Source organism: Passer montanus, unplaced genomic scaffold (genome assembly GCF_014805655.1).
Source record: "Passer montanus isolate IOZ18808 unplaced genomic scaffold, ASM1480565v1 scaffold37, whole genome shotgun sequence".
NCBI classification, from domain to species: Eukaryota; Metazoa; Chordata; class Aves; order Passeriformes; family Passeridae; genus Passer; species Passer montanus.
In genome coordinates, this window is record NW_024368485.1 from 5,164,408 (window position 1) to 5,179,032 (window position 14,625).

Sequence of the window (14,625 nt, forward strand, 5' to 3'; positions counted from 1 at the left end):
GGTTTCTGTAGCTCACGCTGCTTTCTGTCACTATTTTCAGACAGACTTAGTCTGTCAGGCAGGCTGCTGGAGAGAGCTGGTCGTTTCCAGGATGCAGTGCAGCCTGTGGCAGGTGATGGCAAACCTTGGGCTCGGGTTTGGGATGATCAGAACCAATCCCTGATGTCTGAAAGCACATCTGCTAACACATCTCTGATCAAACATTCTTAGCTGTGTGCTCGTGCAGGCTGCAGTCAGAGGCAGACCAAGTGGCTTATCTGTTCTTAATTTCGCTCTCTTGGTGGATGAGAAGCTTAGTCCCTAATGCTTCCTTCCCACTTCTGAGGACTGGGAAGAAAGTGTGGCTATTTACAGAGCAGTACCTTGCTTGTGGATTATAGACCTAGAAAGTTACCTTGGAGTAGGCAGGACTACAGAGCATTTTCTGGCTTATTGCTTTGAGAATTTTCAGGAAATCCCTTCAGTGAGGTGAGCTTGGAGGGAAGGAGAGACAGAGATGCAGTGTGGGCTTTTGAATTATTACAGGAAAGTGCATTAGAAGAGAGTTCTTCTCTTGTAGAATGGCTTTCAATGACAGAATTATTGAGAAAATGTCTTTGATAATAGCATGGCATAAAATAAATAGCTTGTGGGGGAAGACAGTTCCTGCCTCCCAAATTTTTGTGTTCTGCAAAGAATGTGTGTCCCTTTGGTGGTGTCTGAGGGTAAAAAAGACCCACCCATAGTAATATTGAGTAAAACTGAAGCTTATATTTTAAATGAAAGCTCAGTTACAACAATAGTATATTTCTCTCAGTCACATGCAAAAGTATCTGGATTTCTGCATCTTCCAGATAACAAACCAAACACACACAAATTCCTCTCTCAGTTCCAAACTCCTTGAGTCTTGTTTGACTTCCACCTTTTGTTCAGATGCCTCAGCTGGAGCTTTCAGAAAGAATCTGGGACAAGGAGGTTTTTTGAGCCCCATGTTGGTGTCTGGGATCTTCCCTCCTTTGTCCTGTGTGAAATCACTGCTCCATGAGTAAGAATGACCAGCTGGGTGGGTGTCTCCTGCTTCCTGACTGAGGAGTTGTGGACTTCCACAACTTTTTTTATTCCACTGTGTGATCATTTCAAATATCTCTTGCTAGCTGAGGTTTTTAAGGACACCTTAAAGCCTCACTGAGATTTTTTTCCATTGTCAAGTACAGGTTGAAATTGTTAAAGTTCCAAGTTACTTAGAGGCAAAAATCAGACAAACACAGCCATTCATGCACCTAAATCCAGTGGAGTTAGAAAAGCTGAAATGGTGTTTCCATAAGACTGACTTTTTAACAGCTTTGGCTCATCTCTGGTTGTAATGCCATACATAAGGAATGGATATGTAGAATGAAGGGAGAAAGACAAATATGGTCACAAGTCCAAACTAGAAGGATAAAATACTGAGAATTCCTTTATTCTGCTGAAGTAATACTCTGAACATTTTTACTTCAGAGCATTTGCTTCAGACTGTTCCTCACTTAGGGAAGGGCATAGAATGATGTATTTCATTTTGTTAAGGGTGAAAGAATCTATTTAAGCAGATTATTTCGTTTCAGAGTGGTTGAAGCGGTCCTGGTCAAGTGGCAAGGCTTTTTGTGCCAATCAGAAATAAAGTCCAGCAAACCCCATTTCAGAGTGGTTGAAGCAGTCCTGGTCAAGTGATAACTGGCAAGGCTTTTTGTGCCAATCAGAAATAAAGTCCAGCAAACCCCTACCTTTAAAGAAATCTCTAAAATGGTCATCTTTATATGTGACTATGCTTTAGGGAGTAGAGAGGATAAATGTTAATAATTAATTATTTAAGAGAAATTTCAATTTCTGATGTACCTTGCACTTTTATTTAGCAATAACTCACAGGTGAATATTTCTCAGGGGAGCTAGATCATCATGAGAGCACTTACAATCTTTGCCCAATTTGGGAGCTAAATTACTCAGATATTTAGCATGAAAATTAATTAAGCGCCTGAAACTTTTCTGCTGTATCAGATGTTAGAAATTAGCTCCAAGCTAAGGAAAGTTTTTGCTGGACAGCAGCTTTTTTTGCTCAAAGCATGGGGCTGTTACCACATGCCAGATCTACACATGGAATTATTTATGCCTCACTGGAGTGCTTAAACGTGAGTTTGCAGCCGTGCTGTCCACTGGCCTGTGTAACAGTTTAACCTCAATTCCTCTAGACACCCCTCTGTCATGATGATCTTTCTTTTAAAGGACATCAACCAGAAGCTGCAGGAAGACAACCAGGAGCTGAGGGACCTTTGCTGCTTCCTGGACGACGACCGGCAGAAGGGCAAGAGGGTGTCCCGCGAGTGGCAGAGGCTGGGCAGGTACAGCGCCAGCGTCATGCACAAGGAGGTGGCCTTGTACCTGCAGAAGCTGAAAGAGCTAGAAGTGAGGCAAGAAGAAGTGGTGAAGGAGAACCTGGAGCTGAAGGAGTTGTGTGTGCTGCTGGATGAGGAGAAGGGCGGAGGAGCAGGCAGCCGCAGCTCCATCGACAGCCAGATCAGCCTGTGCCAGCTGACTGCCACCAGCGCCTACATCAGAGATGTTGGGGATGGCAGCAGCACCTCCAGCACGGGCAGCACAGACAGCCCAGACCATCACAAACACCACCCAAGCACCAGTCCAGAGCACCTGCAGAAACCTCGGGGGGAAGGAAGCCCTGAGCACCAGAAGCACAGGAGTATCAGCCCCGAGCACCTGCAGAAGCCCAGGAGTTCTGGCAGTCCTGATCATCACCTGAAAGGGCCGAGCCCTGAGCACCACAAAACCATTGTCAAAGTACCTGAGCAACAAAAGCACAGCAGCAGCAGTCCAGAAACTATCCCAAAGCACGTTTTGAGTAGTAGTCCTGAACACTTTCAAAAGCAGAGGCCTGGTGGCAGCCCTGAGCACCAAAAGCACAGCGGTGGCAGCCCAGATCACCTTCAAAAGCACACGCCCAGTGGAAGTACAGAGCACCTGCACAAGGTGAGGGGTACGAGCCCAGAGCACCTCAAACAGCACTATGGAGGGAGCCCAGAGCACCTCAAACACCTCAGCGGAGGCAGCAGAGAAGGGACCCTCAGGAGACAAGTGACAGATGAGCTGTCCCCTCACCACAGGAGTTTGTACAACGGAATGAATGGTGGGTCAATACTTGGAGCGAAAGCTCACTTTGAAAATTGCTAAGGTAGTTTGGGTGTTATTCCAGCTCTTTCTGCAGCAGGAATGATGTTTGATGTGCAATGAAAGGCAACGAGTCTGGTGTTACCATTATTCCTTCAGCAGATGATTTCATTGAAGTACACGTTTGTCCATCCAGCAGGTGTGGGGTAGATTGAAGTAGTAGGGGGAAAGTGCATTTTGAGTGTTGGTGTAGGGTATCAAGGAGAAGCTCTCAGCCCTGACCCTGCTCTGGGGCTGGTAGATGTAAACTGTTTGTCCCTAGGTGGATTTGTGTTTGTAGAAGAGAGGAATTGCATTATGTTTCTTGTCCTGCTTATATCTGAGTCAGCAGAGTGGAGGTGAGTGTCTCCAATTTAATTTCCACCTTCCTAATCTGCTTTGTCTGTAGCTTTAAAGATTTTAAAATTTCCTGTTTATTGATTGAAGGCTTCTTTTATCCTTATCCATAAACTTTGGAAAAGACCCCAGATGAAGAGTAGGCTCAATAGAAATGAATCTGATAGTTCCTTTCAAAGCCTTGAGTTTGCATATTTTTAATCATAACACATTAAAAATTTAGGAAGATCAAGAAGGGATTTCTTTGCTGTTATTGCTGCCTTTTAGAAAGGTTTCCAATGAACATGCCTAGTTTTTAAGTGCAGTGTATCCTGACTGATGAAAATAAATTATTTGTCATAGGAGAGTCACAATGTAATCTTGTTATTTTGAAAGCTACAGAGTTCAGACATCCTACTCTGCTGTAGAAATAACTCATTTTAGACTTAGCAGAATCCCTATAGCCTGCTACTTCTTATTTCTTCCTTGTGCTTTGGGATGTTCTCATGAAGGCAGTTAGTGTCCTAGTTGAAAACCCTTTTCTCAGACCTTTACACTTAGATTTGAAATCCAGCTCTGCAGAAAGTGATGATTTTGCCTTAGCAAATTGTCTTGGATGGAGCTCATGTGTTTCCATTTCATAAGCAGCTGTGAGAAGCTGTGTTGGCACCAGTGGAAGTGACCACTTGTTGGATCTGCTGATGAGATGGGTGCTGTCCTCAACCTGTGTCACACTGGTCCAGTTACTGTTGGGATTAACTTGCACAGTGCCTTCAGTTAGCCCCTCTCTGCAGGGGCAAATCCACATTGTTTCCAGTGAAATGTGTATTTTTGACAGGGCTGACCAACCCCAACATGGTAAGTGTGGAGACTCCTCTTTTCAAAGACTTGGAAATGATTAAAAAGGTGAGTGTGGGACAAATATGTGAAGATGGGCAATGCAGAAGTTATTCAAGTTGGTCTTACACAACTTCCATTAAATGCTGTATTTTTCTCCATTCAGTTTTTTTGTGTTTATTATTGACCTTCTGTAAGTAGCACAAAGTATGGAACCAAACTTCCTAAAAATGACTTGTTTATTGCACCCATGATGTTCATCAGTCCACCACAGTTTATGCAGGAAGGTGATCCAAGGTTTTAAGTATGTATTTTTAAAACTCCCTCACAGGGGAAGGAAGAAATGGGTTTTCTGCTACCAGCACTGTAGGCTTTCTGTTTGTTTTTGATTTTTTTCCCCTAAGTAGCCTTGTTAAGAACCATATTCTAACAGTGCAGTGAAAGCAGTTGTTACTTTATCCCTGAGTTGACTGGCATCCATTGTGCAGCATATTTCAGCTGTCAAAAGATTGGACTCGGGCCACGAGGTGCTGGAGAGGGCAGCTGGTGCTCTGGGAGGCTCTTTATTGACTTTAATCAGAACTTTGCCTGCCCTGTGCTTTATGGAATCACTTTTACAGAAAAGTCCTCTTTGGTTTGACAACTTCTCTCACCAGAAAGTTGTCAAACCTCTCTTCTTTCATATTTCTATAATTTGATGCAAGCTTGAGGTTTAATTCTGACATCTGTCTGACCTTGATCAAACTTGGTAAGACTCTTGACAGCTCTGCTGTGAAGAAAAGGCTTTAAACTTCAGGGAAATACTTGGTCTTCACAGCAAGGCTGGATCCTTCTGGCTACTTTGTGTTCTGATTTTGTCAGCTATTGTAAAGTTGTGGGGAACAGTTAATAAGGAAGTGCTGGTCATTATAAATTGTTACTGTTGTGAAAATAATGTGCAAATCTGCATTTGGATGTTCTGTGTGTACCTAATCCTGCCAGCTGAGTGTAGGCAATAAAAATCCTGAACTTGTTGTAAGGAATGCTGAAATTGTGACAGTGGGAGTTAGGAAATGGCCTGGAAACCTGGCCCTAAACTCTCATGAGCAATAAAAAAGGACAATATTTAGTTGTGATCCCAAAGCCATGCAGAACATGCAGTATTATATCTCATTGGTGCAATCCAGATTGTTTTCAGTTTTGTAGGATCTCTAGCTGGCAGATGTTTGCACATCTGTGTCATGAGTTTGCATAAGTTCTAAACTTATTGTAGCTCTTGTGGGCTGTCACATGAGCAGCAAGAGTGAAGTGCTGGTGCCCCTAAATGATGAATGGCAGAGACAAACATGTTTTGATATTTAAAGGAGTAAAATAAAATATTTTAACTATGTAGTCAGACTTTACCAGAGTCAGTAGGAGCCTGTCCCATCTTCCTTGGTCTGAGCTGGGCTCTGAATCATGTCTGAGAGGAGAAGTTATTCCTCTGCATGCCAAACCTCATTCCAAAAGTGCTGTACTCTACCTGGTACTGCTGTTCCTAATTGGAAGCATGTTTGGGAGCAGCCTGGCTATTCCTGCAGAAATGGGAGCTTCCAGCAGCTCCCATTTATCTGGATTTGCAATCCTGTCAGCTCCTGGTGACCACAGGGAAGCAGTGCATTCCACAGGGTGGTGTTACCTCTCCCGGAGCTGGGGCTGTAGGTAAAGACATGTGGGATGGATCAGAGGGTCTGCAGGATCCTGGCAGAGTGGAGCTGCAGTCGGAGCAGTTGCAGTACAACATTCCAGTGCCATCAGAAATGTGCTGTGCAGCTGGAGCTGCTTTGCAGGATGTGTTTATGCATTAATCATTGGCCTTCATGCATGTTTTAAGCTATGGGGGAAGTTACCTCAGCCTCTCGCTCACAGGCACAGCTGAAGGAGTAAAGGATGAGGTGATAACATTTCCTTTCATAATTCTCCTCATCTTCTATGCTCAAAGGTTTGATCTTGGTATTTTTTCTTGTATGACATGTCAGCTTTCATTTATAAGATTTATAAGGCTTTAAAAATACCCTCTACTTCATGGTTCTCCTACATATTTTCCTGAAATGAGTGTCCTTAGACTTTGGAGTGACAGAAAATGGGATGGGAGAACTAAATCTGGCTTGATGCTTGTTAATTGAAAACACATGTATTTAATTCTAGAGGTTTTAACCAAATAAAACATGATAACAATCTCTTGCTGTAATCACACCTAAATATTCTGGGTAATGAGAACAGAAGTATTTGGGATAGAAAGACTGCTGAAATTAGATGAGAAAATACCAGCAGTAAAAACATTTTGAATAAAGAGCATTAATACACCCTAGAAGAATACTTGACAGTTTAGCTCTGACACAGATATCTGGGGTGTAAGTGCTTCTATAAATTGATCTGCTTTCAGCATTTGCAGTCTAAGTGTTGGTTTTTTAATCTAAGTGATTTATTTTCAACTTTCTATTTTAAGAAGTCCTTTGTTTTACACTGAGCTTTGACTTTTGTGTGAAAGGAAGGTATCCAAAGGCTTTCATGTGTGCTGCTTGCTTCCTGCTGAGGTTATTAATGAAGAGAAGTCAAACTGCTGACTAACACCTCCTGTACTGCTGGAGCTGTGAGGGCTCTTACAGAACAAATGCAGCATCACCTCTCCTTGGGCAAAGGTGTTTGTAGGCTAAACAGAGACTCAGCATAAATTTTGGACACTTTCCCTTATAAATGCACTTGTGAGAAGGAAAATTAAATTAGCAAACACTGCATTGAGTAAAAAGGGGAAACTGCAGTGTGACTCCAGAGAGAAAAAGCTCATAACAATGTTACTGAGTTAACTGATACCCTCTCTGTGCAAGCATTTTCCCTTTGCTGGCTGAAGAGTAGATGATGTCATGTTTCCATGTATGTTTTCTCACACTTCGTGTTTCTTAAAGTTGAAATGCAAATAATCTGCCTGTCATTAATGGCACTGCACAGCACTCTGTGTGTGATTTGACCTGTCCTGGTGGCAGCCAGGGCTGCACAGCTGGGAGCTGGGGCAGCATTTCTTACTTTTCAGAGTGAAACCAAAGGCTACAAGGATCAGTAGAATTTTTTCCCTTGGCAGTATGAAGTGATGTTGTGTTTATTGCAGGTATTTAATGAAGAAGTGTGGAGCTCTGAAGCTTTGTCAATCAGTCTTTCATTTCAACTCTGTAGGTTTGATGTCAGACTTGTAAATTGGTTCTGGCTGCTACACACTGTAAGAAAACTGGGGCATGAGTTGTGAATATGGATGTGACTACAGCATGCTGCATTTATTACCCAACTTGCTTTTGGGGAGTGATTTATCATCTTGAAAATGTGTTTTGTAGTATCAAAACAATGAACCTATAGAAACCCATGTTGTAGGACTTTTGGGAGAGGTTTGCAATTCCATGTCCTTAACTTCTCTGACATAACTCCTTTTGATGTGAATGTTTTGGTGTGCAGTGGATCATCCTTCCAGCAAAACTCTGGGTGTGTTAAAGGCAGAGTGATGCCTCTCCTGATGGAGAGTGGCCTGGTTTCACAGGTTGGATGTTCAGCGCTGATTCCTGCCCAGCTCAGGGGCTGATCCCAGCTGCTGGGGGCAGGGCTTGCTCTTGGTGCTGTGGCACTGCTGCCTGCAGTGGGGTGTGCAGGGGGACTTGGCTGCACAGCCCCTCCTGCTGCAAGACTGAGAGCACCCCAGCACCTTCTGGGGAGTCCCTGCTTCCAAGTTTTATTGGCTTTTCCTTTCTCCCTGGGGCTGCATATCCTGCTACACAGGCGGCTCTGTTTTGCAGTGAGCGCTTAATGCGAATTCAGCCGCTCTTTGACGGGACAGGATAAGAGACATTCCCTTTAAGCCATCTCCAGTGCACCTCGTCTCTCTGGGAGCAAGGTCCTGTTAGTTGGTGCTGCCAGGGATTTGGGAACGGGTCCCGTACTTCCCACAGGGACAAAGAGGGGGAGCCGTGCTGGCTCCGTGACTGGGGACATGTGGCCATCTCTCGTGTCTGGAGTGTCCCTGGAACACCCCTGGCACCCGGGGCTCCGGGAGGGACCGATCGTGTCCCCACAAACCCCCTGCAAGCCCCAGCGCCTGCTCCCAGCTCCGGGAGGGAAAGGCGGGACCGATCGTGTCCCCACAAACCCCCTGCAAGCCCCAGCGCCTGCTCCCCCCGGCTGTGGGAGTGGTACACCTGCGATGGAGCTGACATGTTCATCTTTCTTCTTTATTTCGTTGGGCATTTCTGAGAAACAGTGTGTTTTCTCAGTGGTGAGTGGGAGTTTGTTTTGGTGCATACAGAAAACACTAAAGAAGATGTTTTCTTTTTCATGGAGATTGGGTCAAGGTGTGAGCCACTTGCCTTTACCTCAGAAAGCTCATCAGGAGTTTGCAAGGCTGTTGGTGTTGTCTGCCTGAAATAAGTGGACACATTTGTATATTTTATTTTTTTAGTGCCAGAATGGCAAATCCTCACATTAAAACCTTGTCTGAGTCCTTGCATAGAGAGAGTGCCTTTAACCTGAGCTCAGGACCTTGTGTATCAGTTCTTCACAGAGCTTTTTGAGTTAGTGTTGTGAGTTTAGAACAGTAAAACATGAGTTTAGAAATATTAGTGATTAAGTTGTAAAATCCTCCGAACTATAGCACTTATGCAGTCAGTATATCACAATAATTTTTGGTGAGTGTTGCTTGTTTAAGACATTCCAGTCAGAGTGTCCTGTCTCTTCTGTTCACCTATTAATGGGGTTTTTTTGTTTATTTTAAATTTTTATTATGAAGTTAACAGTGGAGAGCTGTGCAGGGGTTGGAGCTGAATGGGTTAAGAGTTAGGGAAGAGCATGGCAGGCAGTGTAGTGTGGGGTTCAGATTTTGTACTGCCACACACACAAAGTGCAGGGATGTTGACAGGAGTAAGGGACAGCAAGGCACTCCAAATTACAGGGTATTTAATGAGGTATAATAAAGCCTTGTATACATAAGAAAATGACTGGCAATGAAAATTCATTGGCTTCTGAGCTAGTAAGTTATGTCTTAATTAGTAAACTGAAGCACAGCTTATCTTGGGTCATACTGTCATGTGCAGAGATATATAGTTACTGAGGCAGCACTGAGAATTATCTTCAAGTCATGATCTTGATGTAAATCTTGTCTGCCTGGGCCTCTTCACTGGTTCAAGGGTGGTCTCTGTGAAGAGAATCAGCTAGGACTGAAACATAGCTTTGAATTTTGCTTATTGCAGGAAGCAGTACAATAATCTGTTTGAGAGGGAATGAGTTATACAAGTGTAACATGGGGGGTGAAGGGCATAAACTAAAATTGCCTTTAGAAAAATAAGCAGTAATGATATTACTCTGTGCTTATTTAGTGGACTTGTACATTTATTTTTTAAGTGTTTTTAATTCTGCAAGGCACACAGAGGAGGGCCAGGATTGTAACCTGTGTCCATGAGCATTTGGTATGCAGCATACAAGTGTGTGCAAATGTATTGATTGTGAATGGGAAAGCTGCTATCTTGAGCTAGGCTGTCTTAAAAGATGAACAGTTCTGTGAAGCCTGTGAATAACAAATAGTCTTGGTTCTACTCCTCATTTCTGCTATAAAATTTTGGGCATATTTGCATTGTTTCTGTAACGTTCATGGGGAGTGAAGAAGGCAGCAGCTCTGGGCCTGCGTAGCTCAGCAAGGACATGCTGCTTCTACCCTTTATTTTTTTATTTGCATGATTCATGTGAACTTTACTGGTTTGTAAAAGCCCATATAATAAATGAAGTGGTTATTTGGACCAGTGAAACAGCAGAGTTCAAGCACTGTCAAGAGTAAAAGTTGTGTCAGCTGAAAAAGCACAGTGAGCGACGTGGCGACCAACAATATGGAATGTCTCCTAAAGGTCTCCATTTTAGTACTTCCTCAAGGTTACACAAATTATTCCAGAGCCTTTATGCCTATAATATTAAACATCTCTAATCTGATCAGTAGTGAGATAGCTACTTCAGATCTTTGACCTCAAAACTCACCAGGTTTCTTTTACTGCATCTCTCTAAGCTCCTGCAAGCTGTGAAAATTTGCCTTGATCAACTGTGGAGCCTGTACCTGTGACTTGGATTCAAAGAAAAATATCAGTGCTTTCTGCCAAGGGTACAAGGCTGATTCATCACTCTGTGATAAGCTCCCATTTAGGCCAGGTGCAGCTAAGCCTGGAGAAAAGCATTGATTCCTGACCCACATCCCCTCCTGGCTCCTGAGTTTGTTTTTGGTTTACAATGAACAAACTTTAATGATGTTCAAAATCCATCTTATGACTTTTGTGGTCAGCAAACATTGCTGAGGACATTAAGATGAGCCTCTAAAAATAGCGTTGGATTATGAGAAGCAAAAAAAACATTCCACTGGAGGCAGATGAATCTATCAAGCACAACCACATGACTACTGTGAGGCAGAACCTGCAGATTGACTCAGATTCTTCCAAGGATTTGAGCACTTCACTCCTTGCTGGCACCTGACTTGCACTGAGATGGGATGCCCAGACAGAACATGATACTTAAATACCCCTGCTCATGCAGTGCTCTCAATGAAGTCACTTGTCTGTCACTGTCATTCACCTCGTTTGTTTGGGTCCATTTTAGGAAATGATGTAACCTGAAGTTAAATTTTGAATTTTAGGTTTTTGCAGTGTCACTAAGTCCAAAAAGAAAACATGACAAGAAAGCATTCCAGCAATGATTTTTTCCTAACCAGCTCTCCAGCCACTGGGACCAAAGGCTCTTCAGTGTTAACTGAGCAGCAGAAGAGACCAAATCTGTCTCCTCCAGGTACAGGTGCTGAGAACTCTTTGATTCATTCCTGTTGTTGGAATTTGATGTCTGGCCTATACTCCAGTCCACACTGCTGAAGGCTACGTTGTGATCACTTACAACCATAGCATGTGCACCTATTTTGGAGAAAAGATCCTGAGTTTTTATTAAAACAAATCCTAATTTCAGTGTGAAGACATTGGGATTTTATGTGTTTTAGTTTTATGTGTTTTAGCTTCTCCATGAACATAATCAAATGCTAAGGTTTTTTTCACTTTTGAGTGGACTGAAATGTTCTATTCAGCCTGAATTTCTGGATTGGCCAAGAGCTTGGAAGTGGCTGATCAGACTGTCTTGGAAGCGCAGATCCCAGGGTTTTGTGCTGTCAAGCTACTCCATCATCCTGGATTTGTCAAGAATGAGTTGAACAGGGTTGATGCCTTGTATTGATTGCAATATTGCAAGTACAGCCAGTTGTATCCATGGAATCCTGAAAAGGTGGCTGGGGAGCTCCAAAAGGAGATGTAGCACAAAAGGACTTGCATGACCCACTTTCTACAGCAATGCAAATTCAATGTATTTACTTATCAGCTGCCACCTGAAGTTGTCCTTCAGACACTGAAGTCAGTGTCCTGGGCAACATATTCTATTCCACCTTTCCTGTTTCGTGGTGTTTTTATTTTATTCCTTTTTTAAACTAAGGAAACCTGACTGTTGATTCCAGTGTCACTTTGGAAAATGGATATTTGAAGGATTGGTGAAGAATATTTTAATGAGAAACAATTTCTATTGGTGTTGAGAGCAAAATACTGCTGAATTTATCACTGAAAAGCAATGTAGCAAACCTTGCCTGTGTCTGCTTTGTGCTTTGTAGAGCTGCACTTAGCACATGGATTTTAAAGTCAGTTGATGTTAGATATTAATCCTGTGTGTCACTTAAACCAAATATAAGATTTTTGAATATTCCTTGTCCTTGTTGCAGGGGAAACACGATCTTGACTGCAAAGACACAGTCAGATGATGCTTGTTCTCAAATTTAACATTTTAAGTGCCTTTAATACCTCCCCAATTTTGTTAGATTTTGATTTATTTGTTTGTGCAGTGCTGCTCAGAAACACATAATGATGCATAGGAAGCAAAGAGGCTCTGGAGAATCTTGGGGAAGAATCTGTAGTGAAAGATAAAAGTTTCTAGTAGGTTTTTACTCCCTGGAATGAGAAAAATCCAGATAGTATTTGCATTTTGTTTATTAGGAAATGCTGTTCCCCAGGGAAGCAGGAGCACTTTCATGCCAAGCACTGAGGCTTGCTGGTCTGTGGCTTTGCTCATCAGGTGGCAGGAGAGCTGGCTGCTGCCTGAGCCAGCTGCTTGATTTGCATCTCAGCTCATGGAACTGCTGATGTGGGGCCCAAGTGCCAAATTTGTGTCCCATCCTGTCTGTGCACCCACAGTGGGAAGAGTTCTTTGGGAGTTTCTTCACTGCTCCAGAAGTCTCATCAGCAGAGCACAGTCTCAGTTCAGCCACACCCAGAGACAGCTGTTGCAAACATAGAGATAAATTTCAGCAAGCACAGATTTCTCTGTTTTAATGGTGTAAATCAGAAGTGGCTCTTTGCCCTGCAGATTGCAGGTACAGTTCTGTTTCTGAGCACCATCCCCTCCAGCAATCTAAATTCAGGGTTCAGCTTCTGAGGGCTTGAGCCAGCTCAGATCTGTGGAGAACCAGGGGTGGATGGGATTGTAGACCTTTGCTTGGCATGATGCTGGCCTGTCACCTGTGGGTCTGTCCATGTCCAGCTCCATCTGTGTTTATTCCCCATGCCATGGAAAGTGTGCCCTGATAGCAAAGCAGTCAGCTGGGCTAGAGGCTGACTGTGGGGAGTTGTAGGATTTTGGGGAGAGCTCATCAGACATGGGGATAATCAGTCCTTTCACCCCTTTTTGCTCTGGTTTTGTGAATATGTGTTTTTATGTACGTGTTGTGCAGAAAACTTCTCCTTCTGAACACAAAGCCAAATGCTGAAAAGCCCAAACCGAAGTATATGTCAGATGTGAAAGATAGCAAAAGAAATATTCAGTGACATCTATTTTCACAGATTCACAACTTATTCTGAGTTGGAAGGGACTCACAAAGATCATTGAGTCCAACTCTTTAGTAAGTGGCCTGTGTGGAGGTTGGACCCACAGCCTTGGTGTTATGTGCTGAATTCCTCATCAGAGGGAAGGACTAAAAGTCTGTAACACATTGGTCATCAGATTAACAGCATTTATGCCTCTTCTGGAAATGGCCCTTGCAGTATGTCTGTCCTTTTCAGGCCCAAAAGCTTCTGCCTGGTTCGTGCTGCAGAAGCTTTCTGAGTTCCACGGAGTCCTGTGAGCTTCTGAAAGGTCCAGAGCAAGTCTGTGACTCCAGAGCTGGGACTGGGGTGCCCAGGGCAGAGGAGGACATTGCTGTTTTCCTTTGCTCCCTTGCTTGCTGTGGAAAGCCATTGGCAAATCCTGTCCTTGCTCCAACTTGTAATGCTGGAGTTTGACTCTACAGAGAGCCTGGGACCAGCCTTGTGTGACTGAGCAGAGAAAACATCTCTGCCCAGAGAGTTTGGCTGGATTATCTCAGGGAGGTCTGGCCCTGGAAAGCTCCTGTGTGTGGGCTGGGACAGCATCGATGTGTGAACATCGATTAACGTGTGTGAACCCTCCCCTGGTGGCAGCCCAGTCAGAAAAATGGCTTTATGAAGGTGAGACCTTGATGTGTGTAAAGAGCTGTGGGTGTGCTGTTACCCTGAGGAAATGCTTACACCTGTCAGTAGTGCCTGCTTCCTGCTTGCAGCTCTTATCAATACTTCTGGAAGCAATTCACCAACCACAGAAACAGTGTCATCATCACCTGTGTGTTAAAAACATGAGCTAAACAAAAGACAAGACAGGATTAATCAGCCACCACTTAGTGCAGGTTTCCTGAGGTATTGCTGCTGATTATTCCATTGCATCATGTCAGTTTTCTAACAGTTTTATTCTTAGATTAGTCTGTTTTCAGCATGGTGTAAAAACTGGGGCTGAAGTTACTCACGTGCCTAGAAAACACCTTTATGAACAATCAGCTCGAGACAAACATTTTCAATGTGTTTCCTTTCAAAATCAACTTTTAAGGCAATGCTTCCTTCCTTCCTGAATTTCCTGAACTGGGCCACTGGGAAACAAAGCTATTTTTAATTCTCTTTTGTCTGTGCAGCATTCCTGTTAGAAGCCATTAATCTACCTTTTGGATTTACAGGGCTGCTGAAAAGTGTCCTGGCACACAAAGTGATTTACAATGGATCCACAGCTGAAGGGCTGTGGTAGCTTTACTAGAAGCTCTGTTTTCTGACCTGTTCCTCATGGCCTGTTTTCACTCTTACAGAGTAGTTTTGTAGCTGTAGTTGTCTTGATTTGGGAAATGAAGATGCCAGTACCAACCAGAAGCATGGACAGCTCTCTGCTGTGGAT

At 43.5% G+C, this 14,625-nt stretch overlaps 1 protein-coding gene across 7 annotated transcripts in view; it reads left to right on the forward strand.

Moving 5' to 3' along the window:
• Positions 1-14,625, forward strand: part of CCDC85A (coiled-coil domain containing 85A) — a 67,917-nt gene that overhangs the window by 700 nt on the left and 52,592 nt on the right. For 3 of the 7 annotated variants that reach the window (XM_039717085.1, XM_039717090.1, XM_039717089.1), the window contains exon 2: positions 2,236-3,151. In XM_039717085.1, coding sequence (XP_039573019.1) covers positions 2,236-3,151 — 916 coding nt within the window. Of the gene's footprint in view, positions 1-2,235; positions 3,152-4,345; positions 4,877-10,390; positions 11,354-14,625 lie in introns of those variants that run through there. The other 4 variants (XM_039717084.1, XM_039717088.1, XM_039717086.1 and 1 more) reach the window with 4 other exon arrangements.